The sequence below is a fragment of the Nannospalax galili genome, unplaced genomic scaffold (assembly GCF_000622305.1).
Source record: "Nannospalax galili isolate Female #2095 unplaced genomic scaffold, S.galili_v1.0 scaffold983, whole genome shotgun sequence".
Classification (NCBI taxonomy): Eukaryota; Metazoa; Chordata; class Mammalia; order Rodentia; family Spalacidae; genus Nannospalax; species Nannospalax galili.
This window is the reverse complement of record NW_008350255.1, coordinates 141,506-165,195: the sequence shown is the minus strand read 5'-3', so window position 1 is coordinate 165,195 and position 23,690 is coordinate 141,506. Positions and strand designations below refer to the sequence as shown.

General features: G+C 41.9%; 1 protein-coding gene across 1 annotated transcript in view; it reads right to left on the bottom strand.

Moving 5' to 3' along the window:
• The window catches only part of Itk (IL2 inducible T cell kinase), a 70,869-nt gene extending 50,329 nt beyond the window's left edge, over positions 1 to 20,540 (bottom strand). The window contains exon 1 of the mRNA XM_008847382.3: positions 20,403 to 20,540. Coding sequence (XP_008845604.1) covers positions 20,403 to 20,540 — 138 coding nt within the window. The remainder of the gene's footprint in view (positions 1 to 20,402) is intronic.
• Positions 20,541 to 23,690: the final 3,150 nt, after the last annotated feature.

The following is a 23,690-nucleotide window of genomic DNA, read 5'->3' as shown; positions in this document are numbered from 1 at the left end:
AAACAATGATTGCTTGCAATCATCCTAAACAACTGCACTTTCTGAGAAATTCCAGGGTAAGGCCTTCCAAGAAAACCACAGAAAAGCCACCAGAAAGGCAGAGAACAGGCTAAGTCTGTCCTCACTCTTTTATCCCATCTGTACTACTTGTGGCAAAGGTCACAAGACTCTGCCTAGCCTTGTGTCTTTTCTTGTCATGTTCAAAGCTATACTGTCTCAGGAAACAATGCCAACAACTGACAAATAAGACCTCATGAAACTAAAAAGATTCTGCACAGTCAAGGAAATAGTTAAGTGAGTGAAAAGACAGCCTGCAGAACAGATCTTTGCTACTCATACACCTGACAGAGGATTAATATATAGAATATACAAAGAACTTAAAAAACTAAACTGCAGAAGTGCAAACAAACCAACAATAAATGGGATAGTGAAATGAACTAATAGTTCCCCAAAGATGGAACACAATTGGTCATTAAACACATGAAAAAACGTTCAGCCCCACCCCCCAGCCATTAAAGAACTGCAAATTAAAATATACGGACAGGCCGGAGAGATGGCTCAGCGGTTAAGAACATGCTCTGGCAGAGGACCTGGTTTTGGTTCCCAGCACCCATATGGCAGCTAACAACCGTCCCTAACTCCAGTTACAGGGGATTCGACACCCTCTTCTGACCTCTGAGGACACTGCATGATATGGGTATACTTATGTACATGCAGGCAATACACTCATACACATAAAAAATAAAAATAATAAATAAAATATTAAAAATAAATCTAAAAAGAGAAACTACACCCCAGTCAGAATGTCAGTCATTAACACAGATACACTGCATGCTAGTGAGGATGTGGCAGAAGGGACCCTAATACATTGCCGGTGGGAATAAAAACTGGTCTAGCCACTATGGAAGTCAGCATGGCAATTTCTCAAAAATCTAAAAATAGATCTTTCACGTGTCCCAGCTACACCACTCCTGGGTATTGACCTGAAGGACAACCCAATGTACCACAGAGGCCCTTGTCCATCTACATTTACTACTGCACTATTCACAACAGTGAAAGTATGGAATCAACCTGGGTGTTCCACAGCAGAGGAGTGGATAAAGAAAACGAGGTATAGACACACAATGGACTTCCAGTCATGCAGAACAAAGTTCTACCATTTTCAGGAAAACAGTCTCAGAAAGACAAATATTGTGTGTTTTCTGTCATATTTGGTTCCTAGATTTTATATAGATGCACAAAATCATGTATGATGACAGGAAGAACGGTTTAGAGGAACAAAAGGGACTAACGGGCGAGGGGAGGGGGAGACAAGGGAGGGCAAGGTATATGGTCAAAATACACCATATCCTTGTATGAAAATGTCCTTATCACACGATACCATGGATATGAATATAGACAATGAAAAATGCTTAAATTGTAATAAAAACAAATAATTTAAAAAGTGCTACACTGTCCCTATGGGTCACCACTTTACCTGGACATCTTATGTGTTCAACACAATCCAACTTACTCTGTGTGCCAGACTGCACAGAGACAAGCCTGCACAGCTGGTATTTATATTCTCTTCATGTTAATAGTTCATATAAAATGGAATTTGGATTGTGAGTTTCAGAGAAAGGCAGGAAATAGAAACAAATACAGTGTTTTTTACATTGTATTTAACATGAGCCAACAAAGTAGTGTTCCTCCATTTTGTAGGTGAGAAAACTGAGGTTGAGAAACCAGTTTCCTTAAGCACTGAAAAACAGTACCTGTTTCACTATTCACAGAAAACTTCCGGTACCCAAACCCAATGAAACAGTTGTGTGGCCTCTCTCTTTCTTTCTTTCTTTCTTTCTTTCTTTCTTTCTTTCTTTCTTTCTTTCTTTCTTTCTTTCTTTCTTCTTTCTCTCTCTTTTTCCTTCCTTCCTTTTTTTTAATAGTGTTGTGAAATATTTATTTATTTACAATGCTGGGGATCAAACCCAGTACCTTGAGCATGCTAGGCAAACACACTACCACTGACTACACCTCTAGCCTGTACAATTTATTCTTTTTTAAAAAAATACTTTATTGTTTTTATTTTATGTGTATGTATATGTGTATGTGTATGTAATACATGCATGTATTACCTGCATGCATGTAAGTGCACCCATGTTGTGCACTGCTTGTGGGGGTCAGAAGAGGGTGTTGAATTCCCCTGGAACTGGAGTTACAGATGTTTGTTAGCTACCATGTGGGTGCTGGGAACCAAACCTGGGTCCTCTGTAAGAGCAGCCAGTGCTCTTAACCATGGAACCATCTCTCCAGCCCTATAACTTATTCTTTTTATTTTATTTTATTTATTTGGTCTTTTTGAGACAGGGTCTCTCTGTAGCCCCAACCGACCTGGAACTCACTATGTAGACCAGGCTGGCCTTGAACTCACAGAGATCCACCTGCCTCTGCCTCCTGAGTGCTGAGATTAAAGGCATGGACCACCATGCCCAGCCCAATCCCTTTACTTTTTAACACAAACGATAAAAAACGCACAGGATATTCTTGTTGGAGAGCAACCAACATTCTAACCTTGTCATTAAATGAATTTAAATTTAATTAGCCTAAACAAATCCTGCTGTGGCTTCAGACCTAGAAGTGGGAGATGGCTCTAAGAATTGTGTGTGGCCTATTTCTTTAAGCTGTGGCCAATGGAGTTTTATTCCTGTCCCACTGGCCTGTTATGCTGGGCTTCAGGGATGGAACATTCCCTGGTTCCTCAGAATGAAAGCATCTCTTTCTTCAATAACATTGGCTCTGTAACTGATTGGCTAGCCAGTAGATATATCAATGAGAAGTTACATGTCAGATACCCTCAGAGAGAGGACATTTCCACTTTTCTGGAAAACAGTGGAATTTCAGCTTCCTGATCTGATGAGGAGGCAGAAAGGAGAACTGAAGGCTTTGGATCTGGCAGACAAATGTTCGAACCCCAGCCTTGCTTCTCACCAGCCGCACACTGCACCCTTAGGCAAATGTCTCAACCTCTTAGTTACCTTGTTTTATAAAAGTGGTATATTAACAATTCCTCAATCACTGAGTTAATTTAGAGTCTATAAAACAACTACATAAACCCACTAGCAAATGAAAATCACTAAAGTGATAAACGGTCACGCTCCTCCCCTCCCCTCCCCTCCTCTTTCTTTTGAGTAACTTCGCACCTGTCAGGAACACTGTCTCTTTGTGGTTATTCATCACCCCTGGCTCTTTCCGTCTTCCTTTCCTTCTCTGCCCATGAAAGAAGTTCTTGTTCTTTTGTCTTCATGTCCACATGTTTTTTTAAATTTTTTTTTTTTTTGAGACAGGGTCTCCTTGTAGCCCCAGTAGGCCTAGAACTCACCAAGTAGATCACGTTGGCCTCGATCTCACAGATATCCACGTGCCTCTGCCTCCAAAGTGTTGGGATTAAAGGCGTGCACCAACACAACCAGCCTGTGGATATTCTTTCAGGCACACATGTGATCAAGAAACATCACCAGGGAAGAAAACAGTACCGTTTAGCTGGTGATAATGGCAATCCTGATAGTTGAGGTAACTCACTTATTGTGCTAGTCCTTTGTGAAATCAAAGCAAGCCACAGCCAGGGCGACCTCCTGGCCTTCTCAGGTGCGCCGCTCTGCTGTCCCGGGCTTCGGCTTCTGGCATTCTTTTCCACTTTCCTATCAAAAGTGTAACTTAAACAACGGAAGCTTGGATTGTCTCTGAGAAGCTCATCTAGAACAAATGCCAGATGGGGCTTTGGTTATAGGATTTAGGCATCAGCCGAGAGTGTTTTCATGGCAAATCACCTAAGGGTGGTGCATTTCAGACACGGTGGGGGGGGGGTGTCAGGTTGTGAAAGGAGCCACCTGCAGTGGCCTCAGAACTCTACAATTGCATCTTTTTGATGATTTTAACAGCATTTCAAGAGTTTGGCTCAGTGCCTCTTCTGGGCACAATTTAGCTACTGAAATTTTGCAACAGTCCTCGTGAAATTAAAATTGATGTCATATGAACTGAAACTTAAGTGACTGATTTGGGGGGCTTTTTTCTCCAGCCACATCAGAGGACAGAACACCAGGCTTTAAAGCCTTTCTTGGTTCTAGTTTCATCCTCTCTGCAAAGCTTGCCAGAGGCGACCTACAAATTCCTTTCCATTCTGCACCTCAAGTGGTAAAGGGTGAAAAATGGGAATCCAGGCTCTTAGAAAGTCAGGATTCGCATCCTTACAGTGACAGTAACACTGGGTAGGCCATTGCAGTGTCTGGAGCTCATGTCTCTTCCTGTTTCCTTCAGTACTGAGGGGATGTTGACTGCTGCCACTCAGCCTTACCATGACCTGAGCTATGGGAAGGCCCCCAGTAAAGATGAGAGCCTTACTGTCTCTGTGGAAACGGTAGCATCTTGTAAAACATCACTGTGCTCTTTTTCAGCTGTTGTTGTGTCTCTCCCTTCGCCAATGCCTCTTCAGCTGGACCTAACAAAGCTCAAGTTTGAAGCTGGAGGCAGTTAAAGGAGATGTCAAAGCCGAGGGTAAGGCTCCCAGGACCAATTGCAAACCAGGAAACTATAACCCAACCCATGCCTGTATTTTCTTTCCTTGTTTCCAAAGACTCTTACTGAGATCAGCCTTAGTCATCTGGCTTTCACCAGCGCTGTGTTTTCACACTGTGGTTGCCATGAGGCTGGCTGTAGGGGACAAGCACCTGGCTTCCTTTAAGGGCTGTCATCTTTTCAATAGCAGTACCCTCAGCATCCATAGGCAAAAGGCAAGAATTTTGCAAAAAGGAAAAAAAAGGGGGGGTTGGGGAGAAAAAGAACAGAACTGGAACTATCCTCTCATTTAGCTTTCAGAGGTAATTTAAGATCTTCTACTCAAATTATGAACACTTTTTTTCATAAGAAATATTAAAACAGAAACCAGTGGGATGGAGCTAGGGTTTGGAAGGGTCAAAAAGGGCTTTTCTTTTCACTATATATCTTCCTGTGCTGTTTGAACACTTTACCACAAGCATATATTCCTTTTATTGTATAAAAAATTAACTAAAATAAATACATTTCTCATATAGGGTGTAGCCCATGGAAACAATTGCTCAAACGTGTATAAAGGTATGAGGAAAAAAGATGTTCCTAACGGCAGTATTTATTACACTGAGAAAAACGAGAGAAACTTAAACACCCACCAATAGACAAATGGTTACATTAACCGTGCCTCATCCATTCTGTGACTGTAGGGTATATCCTGCAGACACGAATAAGAGAGTTGATCTATATATAGAAACAAGAACATATGTTAAATGTAAAAGGCTGATTTAAAGCAATAGCTGATTCATTTCCTTTTTTTAAAAAAAGACAAAAAGTATACATTAGTACAGGCAATATCCAAAAAAGTAATACAGAAGAAAAATTATCTCAAGTTGCTAATGCTGGTTTTCAATAGGTGTCAATACAGCAGAATTCCATAGCAAAATTAATACACTGATATAGTTCCATGATAGTTGGCAGATTGTTTTAATAGCGTGAGTAAAGATGAAAGACACAAAACTGAAAATAGTGCTTTAAACCAGTCAGAACTATTAAAAACACCACATTGCCATAGAACGTTGGCAGATGGTTGGGGGAGAAGACATAAGGGGTGCACATCACATATGAAATGGTGTAGCTCCGCCCCTCTGACCTCGTAACCCCATTAGCAGGAAACAGCAGTCAGGCAGCACGTGCCACCTGCTCTTCTGTACCCTTGGAGGGTCAAGTTCATGGCGGCTCCTCTCATGTTCTTAAGGGGGAGCCATTTCCTTCATGAACATTTAGTTCAAGAAATTCGGTGAGCTTTTGCATGGACACAGGTATCTTGTAAGTTAAGCAATTATTCAGTAATAATTTCTAAGACTAATTCATATTAGATAAAGAATATGATCTGAGAATGGGAAAATTGTGAGTTCAGTGCTGGAGAGATGGCTCAGCTGTTAAGAGCACTTACTGCTCTTCCAGAGGATGGAGTGCTTCCCAGCACCCAAGTCAGGTGGCTCATAGCTGCCTGTAACTCCAGTTCAAGGGGAATCCAATGCCTTTGGCCTCTATAGGCACCTGAACTTATATACACACCTACATGTAGACACACAGATTCCATATAATTTTTAAAAATTGTTAGTTGAGATTTGTTTACAAGTACTAGACATTGCTGAGTATGTTTGTGCACACCTATAAGCTCAGCATTTGGGTGGCTGAGGCAGGAGGATCACCAATTCCAGGCCATCCTAGGTTCCACAGCAAGATCTAGTCTCAAGAAAAGCAAATAAATAAAAAAGAAGAACAAGTGCCACGTGGCAGCATGGAGTTGGCCTCCCAGGCCCTGCGTACTGCAGCTCACCCGCAGCTCTTGGCATCTCTGCTCTGTGAACTCTCTTTAGAAGCCCTTCATCTTTCCCAGGCCCCGCACACCGCATCTCTTGGCAGCTCTGCTCTGTGAATTCTCTTTAGAAGGCTCCCCTTTTTCCATGACAGAACATGGGAGAGATTTAATGAGTTTGGAAAACATATTATTGTATTTTCCTTTTGAGCCCTAAAGTAGCTAAAGTATATAGTGAACAACTCCATTGCATTTTAGGAAATAACTTCTTTATAGAAGCAATGTTTGATGGGTATTTGTTAACTGACTGACTGAGGAACAGCAATAAGAACAAGTGTTGCAGTAGAGAGTATGTTTTGTGGGCCCTATGACAGAAATCTCAATGTAAATAATTCAGAACACAAGCTGCAGGTGAATAAAAATCTTCTGAGACTGCAAAGGTAAGTCAATTCTAGCTTGCATCAAGAGTTTAGCTTTTTAAAAGGCCAAGTGCTGCAAAGTAGGACCAGCCTTATCGAACAATGGGCAAAAGCAATGTAAAAGTTACTCTTCACCTTTAAAAAACATATGAAAAGATGCTTGAAGTTACTATGACAACAGAAATGCAAATAAAGTACACTTAGGTATTTTTAAACCTCTCAGACTAGCAAAGATCAAAGCGTCAGATAATGCTGTACTGAGGTTTTGAGAACAAACTTCTCACACGTGGGGAAAGCGAGCTGGTGCAAGTTTTGTGGAGAGTGATTTGGTCATAGTCAACAGCAGCTATAAACATTCTTTGACTCAGCAGTTCCAACTGTGGGTGTGTTTTCTACATACCAGGGCTTTTCAGCCTCAGTACAATTGAGCTTTTGGCCAGGCTTTTACACACTGAATGAAAGCAGCAACCGCCTCTCCAGGTCTCCGGACAGTGCCAAATGTCCCCAGGAAGGCAAAATTGCCTTTGATAAACAATCACCATTGTACTCATGAAACGGAACATACCTTGCAAAGTTATTTATTCCTTGTTACTTGTAATAACAAAACACTTGGAAGTATGCTGAATGTATAATGGAAATGTTTTATGCACACAATGAAAGAGCATTCATTCATAAAAAATGAAAAGGCTTTCTATAGCTGCTATGAATTCATCTCCAAAACTGGTTTGTTAACAAATGGAGATAAAAAGGTGTATCACAACTATGCCACTGTCATACAAAAATTGAGGTTTATCTATTTATGTTTACAAGTACATGAATAAAGCATCATGGAAAAGTTTGTAAATTGATTTATATGGGTTGCTTCTATCTATTTTTTTACATATATTTATTTTGTGTGTATGTGTGTGCGTGTGTGAGGGCACCCACACACCACGGCCTGTGTGTAGGTAGAGGTTTCAGAGGACAACTTTTGTGAGTCAGTTCCCTCCCTTCACCATATGGGCCCCAGGGATTGGACTCAGGTCACCAGTTCTGGCAGCAAGTACCGTTATTCACTGGCTCGTATTGGTGGATTTCAGGTCAGAGAAGCGGTGTAGCTAGGGCCAAGGACGGGAAACTGAGCAACTTTGAAAAAAATTTAAAATTAATTAACTAAAAATCATGAGGGCTGGAGAGATGGCTCAGTGGTTAAGAGCAGCACTGGTTGTTCTTGCAGAGGACCCGTTTGGTTCCTAGCACCCACATGCAGCTAACAACCATCTGGACTGTTGTCTATAACTACAGCAGGGGATCCTCCACGGACACTGCACAACACCTGTACACTTATATACAGGTATGCCAAAATGCATACACATAAAATAAAAAAAATAAAAAAAATTATGTGGATATATTACGTATTTAGGATTTTTTTCTTTTCTTTTCTTTTTTTTTTTTTGGTCTTTTTGAGACAAGGTCTCCTTGTAGCCCCAGCTGTCCTGGAACTCACTGTGTAGACCAGGCTGGCCTTGAACTCACAGAGATCCGCCTGCCTCTGCCTCTGCCTCCCTAGTGCTGGGATTAAAGGCCTGCGCCAGCACGCCCAGCCCTATATTCAGGATTTTTTAACATGGCCTAGAACAAGATCACTTCCACTCCCATTTCTGTGTAGGGATGAAGATGAGTGAGAATGCCCACTAACAGACGGATAGATATGAGGGCCAACAGGCCTAGAGGAGGGCCAGGGTCCACTGCAACCCCAGTTAATTCTGTTTCATGATCCAATTAGATGAATCTGAAACACAGACAAAAACGCAATGGGAATGGTCCTGGCCCAATGTCCCTGAGCTTTGGAGTGGACCTTTTTATTGTTTTAAAAATATCTTATTATTTTTATTTTATGTGTATGAGTGTATTGCCTGCATGTATGTGAGTGCACCCGTGTCATGCAATGCCACGGAGGTCAGAAGAGGAGTGGACCTTTTTATGTTTAGGTTCCAAAAGTACTTAACTTTTTTCAATATGCAATATATTAATGGATAAAAACTATGCTGTTTCCAGGTACATGATTCCACATTTACCTTCTCTGCACCTACTCCAACTTCATGTGTGGCTGAAGTGAGAACATAGTTCTTTTCTTTCCTTTTTCTCTCTTCTCCTCCCCTCCCCTCCCCTCCCCCCCCTCCCCGCCAGTCTCTTTTCTTTTATTAGAACTGCCTTTGAGAGAGATTTGGAGCCACATGCTATTCACTGTGCCCTGGGGACTCAGGCATCTTTCTTCCCATCTTCCCTGCTCTGTCCTTACATTTCTAAGTGTCCTGGGCTCTCTACCTCTGTCTCTAAATGTCCTGTAGAGGCTTTAAAACTTTCCTCTGAACTACTTAACACAGACAGCCATGAACCACAGGTGATACCAGTGTTAGTCCACAATTCAGTGTGCAAGACTTCACTTGCCAATCTGCCCTTAAATTTTTAGCTTTCTTTCATTCCATCAAATGGGACTAGATACTTGACAGCATTCCTTAAACTCATTCACACACCCCCCCCCACACATATGCAGACTTATAAAGGAAAGTTTGAAGTTCATCATTATGAATTTTAAAATAATCATTCCTAATGGAAATTATAATAAACACATGATTAACTTAAAAGCATCCATATGTATATATGTATGTATGTATGTATGTATGTATGTGTGTATTTATGTATGTATATTTGAGATAGGGTCTCCCTTAGCCACAGGGTAGCCTTAATTCAATATGAAGGCCAGGCTGGCCTCAATCTCTGCCTGTCTCTGCCTCCTGAGTGCTGGGGTTAAAGGTGTGTGTCCCATGCCTTGCATTCAAAAATTAAAAACAAAATAATGCAGAATATTTTGAGTCTAGTTGTTTTATTAGCTATTTTAGCAGTATATGGATCTGAAGTTTTGCTGTTCTCTTGTGGGACAGTCAACATTGATTTAAACTAATTCTAATTTATTTACTATCTTCGTCGCTAGAGGATACCTGGTCCTGATGTAGATTATAAAACAGGCCAATTTCCATCTAAACTTGATTCTGGACAAACCATAAAAAAGGCACGAGCCACAGAGAGTTAAAACATGAAATACTGGAGAATAACTCATGGAATGAGATGCTGTATGTTAGACCCAGAGCCTAGACCTGGCTTCCTGGCTTTCATGCCCACTTTTTATATAATCTGCTGCCCCCACAATGGTTCAAACAACCACTTCTATAAATATTAAACAGATGGTGTCATGTGCACCCTTCAACCATTTGGTAGCTTCTTGCTGTTGGAATACAGTCAAACTCCTGGCAACAGCCCACCACGGCTCACATAGCCTGGTTTCTGCCCCTTCAAACAGCAACCCTCTTTTGAACTATGCTCAAGGCTCTCTCCTCACACAGGCCAAGCTTTTATTTGCCTTGAGGTCTTTGCACTTGCAGTTCTGGATGATCAGAACACCTTTCCAGATTTCTTCACTTGACTAGCTTGTCCATCATTCAAACTTTGGCCCAGACACAGACTCCCTCTCTAATCAGCCTTCCTTCCAGCTCATCCCCAGGGCTGCTTACATCTGCCATAGAACCTGCCAGTCCGGGTCAGTCCTGTACTGCTGCATACCTCAGCAAGGTCTGTCTCCTTTACCTGCTTAGGGCAGAATCCCATCCCTATGACTCACATGGCATTCCTCACACCCACATCACTGGTTGGAACACAGTTGGCATTTAAGAAATCTTTAACAACAACAAAAAAACGAGGACACGAAGCTGGAAGGGAGATGGAGTAAGGATGGAGGGAGGTAGAGGTGGGTATGACCAGTATACCTTGCATATTGGAACTTTGTATGCCAACTTTCAAAGAATTAGCATAGTATTTTTAAAAGAAATGTTTAACAAAACAAATATTTCCTCATGCAGCGTTTTTTTTTTAAATTATATAGCTTTTTGACGGCAAAGCACTGTTTGAATTTTTGTAATACGGAGGTGTGATTTATATGACTTAAAAATGTATTTTTAGCCGGGTGTAGTGACACATGCCTTTTAACCTTTAATTCCAGCACTCTGGAGGCAAGGGCAGGTGGATCTTTATGAGATGGAGGCCAGCCTGGTTTACATAGTGAATTGCAGGCCAGCTGGGCCTACAGGGAGCCCCTCTCTCAAAAAAATGTATTTTTATTTCTTAGATTATGATCTTAATTGTACAAGTTTATGGGAGTACAAATGTACAAATTGGTACAAACTGTACAAATTAAGACAAATCGGTACATGTATACAGCATGTAATGATCAAATGGATGAAGTTAGCATTACTTTCCATCTCCTTAAGCATTGAAAAAATTTAAATTATATTAATTTATTCTGTGTGTGTGTATCTGTGTGTGTCTGTGTGGGTGCATGTGCCACAGTGCACATGTGGAAGTCAGAAGACAACCTGTGGGAATTGCTTTTCTCCTTCCACCAAGTAGATCTTCCTGGGGATTGAACTCAGGTCATCAGGCGTGGCAACAAGTGCCTTTACCCTCTGAGCCATCTCACTCGCCCAGATGTTGAAAACGTTCTGATTAACATGCAATAATTGTACATATTTACGGCTTCTGATAAAATCAGAGTAATCATGTTTCCATGTCTTTTCTATCGCTTTGTTTGGCGCCTTCAACCTCCTGTCTGCTAGTTATTCATAAAACAGAACTGTAGAAACATAACAGAACTGTAGTCCTCTCACTGTTCCGGTACCTTTTATCTAACTCCCACTCTCTGCCTTCCCCAATCCCTTTTTAGAAAGGCTTTAGTAGTAACTATTACACATTTTGACTGATATTGTACAAAAATCAATCCACATGTCTGAAAACGTGGACTTTATCCTTCCACGTCCAACTTATTTAACTTACATAGCCCCTCCAATTCCATCCATCTTGCTGCACTCTCCTTTCTGACAGAAATATTACATGGCGTGTACATACCACACTTTCTTCATCCACTGATGAGCATCTAGGCTGATTTAATACCTCAGCTGTTGTAAGTTCTGCAGCAATAAACATAGGTAAACAAGTGTCTCTGTCATACGCTGGTATCACTTTACTCTGGGATATATTCCTTAACATGGAAAGCTGGATCTCATGACACATCTCTTTCAGCTCCCCCCACAACCCTGTGGGGTGTGTGTGTGTGTGTGTGTGTGTGTGTGTGTGTGTGTGTATGTATGTGTGTGTGCACGCATGTGTGGCCAGAGGTTGATGTTGGGTGTTATCCTCAATCAAGCAACACTTTAGTTTTTGAGACAGAGTTTCTCCTTGGCCCAGAGCTCACGGATTCAGCCGGACTGTCTAGCCAGCACGCCCCAGGATCCTTGCATCTTCACTTCCCCAGTGCTGAGATTACAGGCATGCACTGCTGTACATGGTGCTGGGATCAAACTCAGGTCCTCATGCTCACCAGGAAGTACATTGCTAACCGAGCCATCTCTTCTTTTAGTTTCCTGAGGACCCTTCATACTTTTCTCTGTAGCAGATGCACCAGTTTACGTCCCCACTATCAATGCATGGGAATCCTCTTTTAGCACCTCTTTGCCAGCATTTGCCATCTTTTGTCTCTTTGATGACAATCATTCTGGGGTGTAATCATATTTTACTAAAGTTTTGATTTGCATTTCCCTGATGGCTAATGAAATTGAAATTTGTCATCCATTGGATTTATTCTTTCAAAAAGGATCTATTTGTATCCTTTAAGCATTTTAAATTGAATTATTTTATTGATAATTGAGGCTTTAAGTTCCTTTTATATTCTGCATATCAGTCCCTTTTTTAAGAGAAGAAATTGTATTGTGATATAAAATGCACTTATAAAATGTCCATAGAAGATATTGTTCACTGTTTTATAAATTTATTGGGAATGTTATTCGAAGCTAGTATCATCTAAAGCATACTGTAAATGAGTCCTTTTTTAAATGAATATATACCCTTGTAAATAACAGCTTATAAGTAACTTTAGATTAATGGGAATTAGGTGGTGACATAATACCTTGCGGCAAGCTCTTATTCTACTAAAACAGCAAAACGTTTTATTGAATTTCAAGGAACTGGGCAGATGTGATCTAAAAGGGAACCTTATATGCATAGGAAAGCATTTCAGAGCTAGTTCCCTCCTCTGGATCACTTTTCATGAGACCCCTGTGTCTCATGAGGCAATCCCAAAGTTGCCTCTGGATGATAATTATATCCTGGAAGGCCTACTTTTTCAGGAAGCTTAATTACTCACTGATGAATGGGAATTTTTATGAGTTAAGGAAATTAAGATCTAGCAGGTGACCCATGAAAATTTTGGAGAGCTTAAAAATAGCTTCCCATGGACTCAATGTGTGAGTCTGATATGAAAGTGTCTAGAGTCTAAACTAAGTTCTCACCTTGTGAGTTTGTCTCTGAGGCTGATTTTCACTGCAGGAACTAATGAAAGGATGTAACAGTCTTTGAGCAGCAGGAATCAGACCTAATTTCAATGTGGGGCATTTGCCTCCACAAGGAAAGTTCTCCTCATAAAACATCAGCATCCCCTCATGCAGGCAAAAATCAGTTCATAACGCAACTCCACCGAGGCCAACATGGACCTGTGTATGTTGGGGGCTGCAAAATGCCTGGCTTGGAATACTCTTATTCTTTACCTGCCAAAGAGGACTCATATTTTCAGTTCCCAGATGCTTTTATAAATTCAATTTGAATTCAATATGTCATTCAACAGACACTGACTGACCACCTACTTACTGACATATTGTATGCTCACTGTATGTTTGACATGCAGTGATGGTGGTAGAGTAAGCTCATGGAACTGGCCTGCCCACTGATGTAGACAGGCAACACATAGGCAAATACATTCATACATACACTGAGTAGGTACAGATATGAAAGACTGAAGAATCTGTGAGGTTTTTTTAAAAACTGAAAAGTAAAAGTATCTGAAGAGGTGGGAAGCAAGAAACAATCAGCCCTGCAACTGTTGGGGATGCTCCAAACAGTGGGGACAGCTAGTATGGAGTCTACACTTGCTTGGGAAAGCGTATCCAAAGCGCACATTTCAAGTGTCTCACCCTAGTCCTGGCCCCGTGCAAGGATCCTGCAGGGGACTCGAACCTGATGTGCTGAAGGTTCAGAAGGAAGGCAGAGGTGCTAGAGAACAGAACGGAATCGTTTGGTTCTCACACAGTTGGGAGCTGAGGTGATGGTTCTGTTCTTATGGATGCTTCTCTGACCCTGTTGAAAATTCCAACCGTCTGAAATTCTCCTTCTTGTTCAAGGCCATGCCTGTTCCCTCCCTCCAGGGTATCTTGTTTGCTTAGTCTCACACAGGGGTGGTGTGTGTGTGTGTGTGTGTGTGTGTGTGTGTGTGTGTGTGGCCTTTCCTTTTGAGGTTCTACACCCTGTGCCTTGCACTGCACTCTTTGAACATTGAGCCTTTTTCTAGTTGGGATCCTTTGTGATATTCTAACCCCAATCTGGATCTTGATCTAATTCATTTGTCTCTCCCTCCTTTTCTCCCTTTCTCCTTTTATTCCTTCCACAAGAAAAACAGTGACTTATGAGCCAGGCACTGTTGCGGATACTGAAAGTACCATGTGCAGCAGGATGGATGCCTGTCCTCATAAAGCTGGAGTCTACTGGAAAGTCACATTAGTAAATGGGTAGTTACAACACTGACATGTATCCTGAAGAAAGAGTGCATGTTGCTATGGAGAACATAACAGGAGGCTATGATCCAGAGAATTCAAAGAAGACTTCTCTAAGCAAGAGACATTTGAGGTTGAACAGTGTCGTATTATTGGAGTCCAGAGAGTTAGGTGAAAGAGGGATGTGTGTGATAGATCCCAGTGTCTGTCCTCGGGGCAGTGGAATAGCACTAAAGAAACACGTTAGCTTATGACACAGACCATGTGAACTGATCACCGTCACCATGTGAGAGCTCACTGGGGCTGCTGTGCAGAGTCTGGAGCGACAAATGCAGGGAGGAATTGGGTGAGGGGACCATTACAGGTTTGGCAGTCCCGGGTGGGACCTGCTGACTTTCACTGGAAAGAGAACTGAGGGAACACGGGCAGATTCCAGAGGGACATCAGTAGGCAAAAGCATTCATGTGGTCGAGACACACAGTGGCACTCCCTAAAGTGAATGAAGGCTAAGATTTGTCCTGGAATGTTCATGGAAGGAACAGAACTCATAACATACTTCACTGTGACAGCCATGAAGGGACATGGGGTGGTGATCTTCAGAACCATTTACAGAGTAAGAACACATTGCATTTTGTAATAACCCAATGCATAACAACCGCTATGCGGTGTTAAAGAGCACTAATCAAGGAACTGTGTGGGCTCTGCAGAGATAAGGGACCTTGGGTGAGTTATTTAAACTCTCTTCATCTTCTTTCCTGATTTATAAATGGGAGGAATGTTGGGTGTGGTGGCGCACGCCTTTGATCCCAGCACTCAGGAGGCAGAGGCAGGTGGATCTCTGTGAGTTTAAGGCCAGCCTGGTCTACATAGCAAGTTCTAGGCCAGCTGGGGTTACAGGGAGACCCTGTCTCAAAAAAGACCAAAAATAAACAAATAAATAAATAAATAAATAATAAGTAAAACGGGAGGAATAATACTTCCTACTTATAGGATGATGTTTGTTCATAACAATCCGCATTAACATGCTGACACATAAGTGCTCAGTAAAAGTTAGTTACTATTTTATTATTAGAAAAATGGTGACCTCCATATTTCATTCAAAAGAAACAAAATAAAAAATGAACATTCAAAAACTGAGACTGAAGGCTCAGGCCTATAATCCCAGCACCCTGAGGTAGAGGCAAGAGAATGAGAGGTTTGAGGTCATCCTGGTCATGTGTTGAGTCCCAGGCCAGCCTGGGAGAAATGAGACCCCATCTGAAAGGGAAAGAAAGGACAGGCAAAGGAAGGGAAGGAAGGAAAAAGCATTCATTCAAAACTGGAGCTAGCAGTTAAGAGGATCTCAGTGCTATGCAGTTTACACAAAGTCACATAGCTTAAATGTTAAGTTTTGACCCAGATCAGTCTGATAGCAGAAGCTGTTTTTTTACTATACTATGTAATGCTTCCAAATATGAAAAAAGGGGGACCAGCTCCCTGCCCCTTCTGCCATCTTTCATTCAGGAAGACTGCATGCTGGGAGAGCTGGTTCTGCTGCAGGGTCATCTTAGGTTCAGGGAGAGGAGACCCTCATCTGGACACTGGCTGGGGTGGTGATCCCAACTGTTCCTTCTTTCCCGCATTAATGGCTCTCACCCCATGGGAAGCCTGGCAAGCTTGACCCTTAGAGTGTAAAGAGTTATTAAAATAAGGAATCCTCCAGCCGGGCATGGTGGAGCATGCCTTTTGTCCCAGCACTTGGGAGGCAGATCTCTGTGAGTTTGGGGCCAGCCTGGTCTACACAGTGAGTTCCAGGTCAGCTGGGGTTAAAGACCTTGTCTCAAAAAGACCAAATTAAAAAAAAAAGTAATCCTCCTCAGTTCTGCCAAGGGTTTCTCAAAAGCTCAAGTTGGTTCTTGGAGGGTAATAACCATCTTGACATGTCACAATGAGCATGAAGCTTGTAACGTGATTTTACTAAGATGTATTCAGCATCTTGTGAGGCAGGGGGATCAGAGTTTTACAGGTAGGAAATTGGCCTAAAGAGATGAAATGTTGTATCTGAGACGCCACACCTAACATGCCAGAGGCAGGATTGAAATCTAGCTCTTGCTGGCTACACTGGTTTTCCCAATATGTGATGCTTGTCTCTGTCTACACGGCTTCCTCCATCTCATGCCCAAGACCCTCTAATTTTTCCTTTTGTTCCCCCTGAAAAGGCTCTGCTATGAGTCATGTGCAGTTGAATGTATTGTTCAAGTTGGCAACAACTTATCCCGAGATCATTTGTACCGAAGCCACCAGTGGTATGCTAGATTTGGCTTATACTGGCCAGTGAGAGCAGGCTGCTAAATTTCCAAGAATTTGTGATCCAGCAGAAATCTCACTGTTAAATGAAATGGTCACAAGGTAATTATTTTTTTGAAATGAAATCTCATATATCCTAGACTAGCCTTAAACTTACCACATAGCTGAGAATGACCTTGAACTTCTGATCCACCTGCTTCCACCTCCTGAGTGCAGGGACTGCAATTGTGCGGGGCTAGGGATGGAACCCAGGGCTTCATACATGCTAGGCAAGCACTCGCCCAGCTGTGCTAAGTCTCAACCCCGTGAGGGAATTATTTATAACAGAAAAATCATCGAACACTACGAACGAGGCCACCAAGACTCCCCTCCCCTCTGCCATTCAAGTCACTGTGCCACATTTTACTAACATGCCACCAGGCCCTTATCATTGTCTTCCTCTGCTATGGAATCACAGGCACTGGAGAACACCTCCCCCCAAACTGGCCGACACTGGAAGACTTTGAAACCTTGTATTTGCACATCGCCATCTGTGAGTGCTCCCAGTTTTTCCGACCCACTGCTTCAGTAGGATGAGGGAGATTCCTGGACCCCAGAACCACTTGCACAGCACAGTTCAAGGCGATGGGCATAGGACCCCCCCAAATTACATTCATGTTCAAAAGAAGCTTGTTTCATTCACGAGTGTGACTCGGTGGGCATGGATATGCACAGTCAGACTCAACACTTGGTTTGCAAAATTACAGAATTTGTTCTTGAGTATTTTTCACATGGTGTAACAAACTGAAAGAAGATTAGAACCTTAAGGGATTTTAATTTTACAAATGAAGAAAGAGAAAAAGAAGCCGTGAGCCTAAGAGAAGTGACATAGGCGTGTGTAGTCATGAGGGGTCTGTATCTCCCCACAAAGTCACATTTAGCTACAAGATAAGAGTCGAGGGTGCTGCTCTTTGCTTGGCTTCAAGGATCCTTCACTGAAGCATTTCCTATCTCTTGAAGATGAATATCTCGGGCCGCCCTACCCATTCCTTCAGAGATAGGCGCATGACGCAAATAATGGTTAATGTTTACTGGGTTCTGACTGGATGACAGTATGTTCTGTCTTAACTTGAACTACATGAAGTTGCCAATATCTATGACTTTTTAAAAACATCTGTCAAATGATGATTTCAAATATCTCAACTCACATATATCATCTGTGTCTCTGTCATCTTATGAAATGAGAGCTGCCATTACATCCACCTCGCAGATGGGAAGACTGAAGCTTTTATTGAAAAACCAAAAAGGTTCTCCACACAAGGGTAATTTATTTATTTGTAAGTGAAACATAGTTTTGTGTCCACTGATGTCTGTAAGCAATGTTAGGGCATCTCAGTGACCTTGGATAACTTTCTTTTTAAAAAAATATTTTATTCATTATTTTTATTTTATTTTATGTGTACTGCTTGCATGTGTGTCAGCGCACCCATGCCATTCATGCCCATGGATGTCAGAAGAGAATGTCAGATTCCCCTGGAACTGGAATTATGGATGGTTGTTAGCCTCTGTGCTGGTTCTGGGACTTGAACCTGGGTCCTCTGCAAGAGCAGCCAGTGCTCTTAACTTCTGAGCCATCTCTCTAGCCCTCAGACCTTGGATAACTTTCTGACTAGTAAATTTCTGTAATGCTTAAAGAAAAGCTTAAATATGCGATTTATGAATGTAAGTCATTGGTATTAGGAAACAGAGAATTGATGTTTGTACATGTAAACAGCAAATACAATAGTGAAGGCTACAGAAGGAATTATTTGCTATGGAATTTTTCTTTAGGAAAAAAAATTTTTTTGAGAGTCTTGCTTTGTAGTCCAGGCTGTCTTTGAACTTATAGTGATCCTCCTGCCTCAGTCTCCCTCGTGCTGGGATTACAAGCATGCATCACCATGCCCAGCTTGTCCTAGAATTTTTTCATGATTATCGCGAAGTAAAGCTGGGTGTGGTGGTACTTGCCTGTAATTGCTGTGCTCCCGAGGCTGAGGTTGGAGGATTTCAAATTCCAGGACAGCTTGGGGCATATAGTCAGACACTGTCTCAAGAAAAAAAATTAAAAAATAACATTGTCTACATACTAGTTATTAGTTATATTCAAAGAGGTTCTGAATCAGGACCATTTGCTGTGTGATAATTTGTGAAAAATGTACTGAATTTACTACCAAACAGCTCACAAACAGGCATGACCACTGCTAAGCAAATAAGATGGCACTACATTGTGTCAGGAAAACAAACTCACAAAAAGTGTAAAATGTGCTTCGAGAAAAAAATACCTAAAGGTGCATAACTATGTTTCATTATGAAACATGAAACTCACATGTTCTATTCACACACAAAAAATAGATTTTGATGGTATGAGATTTATTAGGGTGATATGATGACTCCCTCAGGTTCAAAACTTAGCTTGTGACCACCTACCAATGGGGTCTTACACAAAAGTAATTCCATATATTTTCAGATCAACCAGTAAATTATTAGTGAGAAACTGCAAAAGACAAGCAATTCTCTTCACTGTTAAAGTAGAGGCAACATTATTTTACCTACACAACCAGGTGGCTTGCTCCAGGTTCAAATCCTGGCTTTCCTCGGATACCCCTCACCTCCATCTTCTAGTCAGACCCCAACAAGGAACAGGACTACCTCTGTCTCAGTGACCACTGAGCTCTGAATATCACGTCCCTTTCAGTAAAACCTAATTGCTCATCTCTGTCCTGCTCTCTAATGATGTAAAAATAATACAATGATACGACAAAATATCAAACACAGTTTGAAAAATAGCCAACAAGGACTAACCAAGAGCCACTGTCTTCAAACAAAGGATTCTCAAGGAAGGAAGGGAACTTGGGGGTGATTTCTAGTCTCTTTAATTTTATAAAGAAAAAGAATCTGATGAAGAAGGGCATTTGCCCAGGCTCACTCACTCAGTGGGAAGCAGAGGGCTCTCTTGACTCCTATCCAGGGCATTTTCTGCCAAACTACATTGACATGTATTCACTTTTCTTTTACCACTACTGTTGAACAATATGGGAATGTCTTTAGATACTCTAGCTGAGCAACTATACTCTAGGGAGGAACCCTGGTTTGTTTGAAGACACTTGGTGCTCCATACCCCTGGTCTCCTGAGGTGTTTTCTGCTGGACAAAGAGGGTTGCCAAGCGCCTTGCAACTTTCAAACTACTACATGCCTGGGAGTATGATCTAAGACTTCAGATATGTGATGACCATTGAGACAAGTAGAGTTCAAGTCATGACAGTGTTGCAAAGCACCCCCTTCCCATTATAAGAACCATTTCTTTTGTAAAATGGGGAAATTGGGCTAGATTGTCCCTTAAGTCCTACTGAACAGTCACTAATATTTGCCTTTCCTAAGGTCCCTAAACATCATATACTTCATATGAATTCAATTTCTGTCTGGTCACAATAGTTGCCACATAAAATATTATTGTAACTTAAAAATTAAACCTAACTTTATGGAGAAGAAAGCTGATGAATGGTAAACCCACAGATTTTAGAGTTGACATCCGACTCTTGGTTCCCTCGACATTTGCTCTGACTGCTAAGGCTGTACCTTGTGGTTGCTAAAGTCAGCTTGCTTGTGTTCCAAGTGTTCTAGTTTATTCCATGTATGTCTTTTAGAGTCAGAACAGCCCAAGTACAAAAACTAAACAGAGATGAAAGGAAGTGCTCACATACCCCATGGCGATCCTCAAAGTAAGCCAGGCTAGCTTTCGTTAAAACAAAGAAGCGGACTTTAAAATTCGAGGGAGAAGTCCTTCTCTTCTGTTGGGATTTCTTGATCAGCTGTTCTTCCAGGAGGATGAAGTTGTTCATGATTCAGTTCTTAAAAAGTGATGCGTCTTGGGCATCACCCCTTAGCACAGCCAGAGGAGAGAAACAGCTTAGGAATGCAACAGGAGGCAGTTGCTCTTCAGAGAGCTAGTTGTTCAAAGGCAACTTGCCTCAACGTTATCTTTCTATCAACATCAACCAGACTCACCGCTGGGCTCCTCCTCTGATGTCAAAGGCCATGACCACATCCTTTCAAAATTCACCATGTTAAAAGGCACATGTGAAAATATACATGCCCTTTGTTAGATGATTTGGAATGAAGTTTGAAGAAATTTAGAATTATACAAAGTATTCAGTTTTACTTTGTATTAGCTCCTGGTTTAGCTTATATAGTAGTTAAGACATATAGCAACAGGGTAAGAATGGGAGTCCTGGGATCAGCAGAGCATGGCTCGTGAACAAATGTCCCTTTGCCGTTTTCATGGATTGCCACAAAGAGTGGCACAAAGTGCCATGAATTTACCCTAAAATTCTCTAGCTTAGAAGTCTGAAATGGTTCTCACGGTGTGAAAGTCATGGTGGCACAGGGCTGTGATCCTTTCTGGCATTTCTGGTGAGACTCTGTCTCTGTGATCACCCCTCCTTCTGAAGGCCACACGCATGTTGCCTGGGTCTTGTCTTTCTTCCTCCATCTTTGAAGCCAACAGCTGCAGGCTGAGTCCTGCTCATCCTGGTATTGTTGAAACCTCCTCCTCTTCCCTTTGCCATGTTCAAGGATCCTTAGACTCTCACTGGGCCCACCACATCTCAGTCACCTAGGCTGGGCCTCCTATGCTAAGGTCAGCAGACAGACAATGTAATTCCATTTCCTCCCTTAATTCCCCTTCTGCCACTCAACCTCATACAGTCACAGATTCTGGTGTCAGGACATGGAAGATTTTAGGCAGGGCTGTTATTCTACCTACCACAGTTTAACTCCAGTTCTACCACCTTAAAAATCGCCAATGGCAGGTGCTGGAGAGATGGCTCAGTGGTTAAGAACACTGGTTGTTCTCGAAGAAGACCCAGGTTCAAATCCCAGCACCCACATGGCAGCTAACAACTGTCCGTAACTCCAGTTCCAGGGGATCCGACAGCCTCTTTTGTCCTCCGCGGGCATTGCACGACACGGGTGCACTTACCTACATGCAGGCAATACACGCATACACATAAAATTAAAATTAAAAATTAAAACAAACAAACAAAAATCAAATTGCCAATGGCTCGGGACTTCAGTTTCTTCGCCTGTGAAGCAACAAGGTCTTATATGAGGTACTGCAGGCCTCCTTTTTAGCTCTTCCGTCAATCTCACATCATTCCTGGCTTTAAGGATGTCACCCCAGCCTTCTGTCTGTCCCTGTCCCCAGCCCCTGTGTACACCACTCTACACATGCTGCTCCTGTGTCTGAAAACTTCTCCTTGTCTTTCTTTTCTGGTTAACTCTTAAGTGCTACTGCCACTTCCTCTGGGAAGGCTTCCTGGCTTTCCAAAGTTAACTGTACACACATGACACCTTCCATTTTTTTTATCTGTCCATTAGGACCCTCACACGGAGGTAGTTTGCACAAAAACCAAACTATCTTCTTGTGAGGGTCCTTTGGGAACTGAATCTCATCTGCTCTGTGGATAGCAAACACTAGTTACCAGTCTCATCTTAGAATCAGGCCATGGTTGAGAAGTAGTACTTCTGTGAGGCTTGTTTCAACTAGGAAGTTAATAACAAGACAGCCCAGCTCAAGCAGAGATGGCACAGAATGGAAAAGGACGAGACAAAGTGACCACTGTGGCTATATGGGGGGGGGGCACAGTTCATGGTTTGTTTTCAGATATAAATGGTCAGACTACAGCTCATTTCACAACATATTGGATACTTCTGGATAATCAAGACAATGAGAAGGGAGGGATGTTCTGAGATTTTTAAGAGAAATTAAAATACGATGTACAAAATAGGAAGTTTTATCTTTTAAACATGGGTTGCAGCAAGGATTGCTGTTTTTCTTTTCTCCCCCTTCTTCCACAGTAACTAGTCTGCTGAAGGTTTTCTGGATATCTGGTCAACCTGAATAAGGACTACATTCTTTAAACCTCACCTATAACTTGGTATAATCATGCAACTATTTTCTGACCAAAACAATGTAGCAGAAATGGAAGCATCATAGCAGGGTATGGTGGTGTATACTTGTAAGCCCAGAGCTCAGGAGGCTTCTATGGCAGATGCAAGTATGGAGTGGGACACTGTCTCAAGAAAAGAAGGGAGATCCCTTAATGGGGATCTTCCCATCTTCCCTTCATTTCTCCTGTGGTGCTGCTGTGGTGGTTGGAGCTGGAAGAACCATTTTATACTCTATGAGATGGTAACTGCATGTTGAGGACAGTGGAGACATGATACAGAGCCTGGGTTGTAGTGCTCGTGATCACTCATGCCAGCGTGGGTGACATTTTTCAAATTTGATCTCAGCCAAAGGCTGGGAAGCAATAGCCTTTTTGAACATAAAAAGAAATACACTATTGATATTTTCTAGGGCCCCATTAGTCTCTGGTTTCTGTTACTGGGAGTTTATCAGACTCTAATACATATACTGCCCTCTCGTCTATGCTGTGAAATCCTTTGGAAAGGGTAGATTTTCAAAAATTTTAAAACATTTATGAGTACGAGTGTTTTGTCTGTGTGTGTTAAGTATACGTGCACATGCACTATCCACAGAAGCCAGAAGAGGGCGTTGGATCCCTTGGAACTGGAGTTACAGATGGCTGTTAGCTGCTATGTGGGTGCTGGGAACTGAACCCCAGTCCTCTGCAAGAGCAGCCAGTGCTCTTAACCACTGAGCCATCCCTCCAGACCTTGGAAAGGGTAGATTTGTACCCGACTGGTTCAGACATGATGACTTACAGACATCATGAAGTATTTTTACCTAGGAAAGCAAACTATGAGGAGCTACTGTAATGTCGAGAGCCTTCTATTTGCCAAGTATTTGTGTACTACAATAAAAATAATTGTATTTTCAATCCCACAGAGCACTCAGAACCACTTACTGGGACTAGTCATTGCCCATTTTTAAGTATAACTGCCAGTATTTTCTCCATCATGTTAACAGTCTGTTTTTAGTTTTGTTTACATAGTTCAGTTCACAGGAGACAAATTCAAAAGACTCC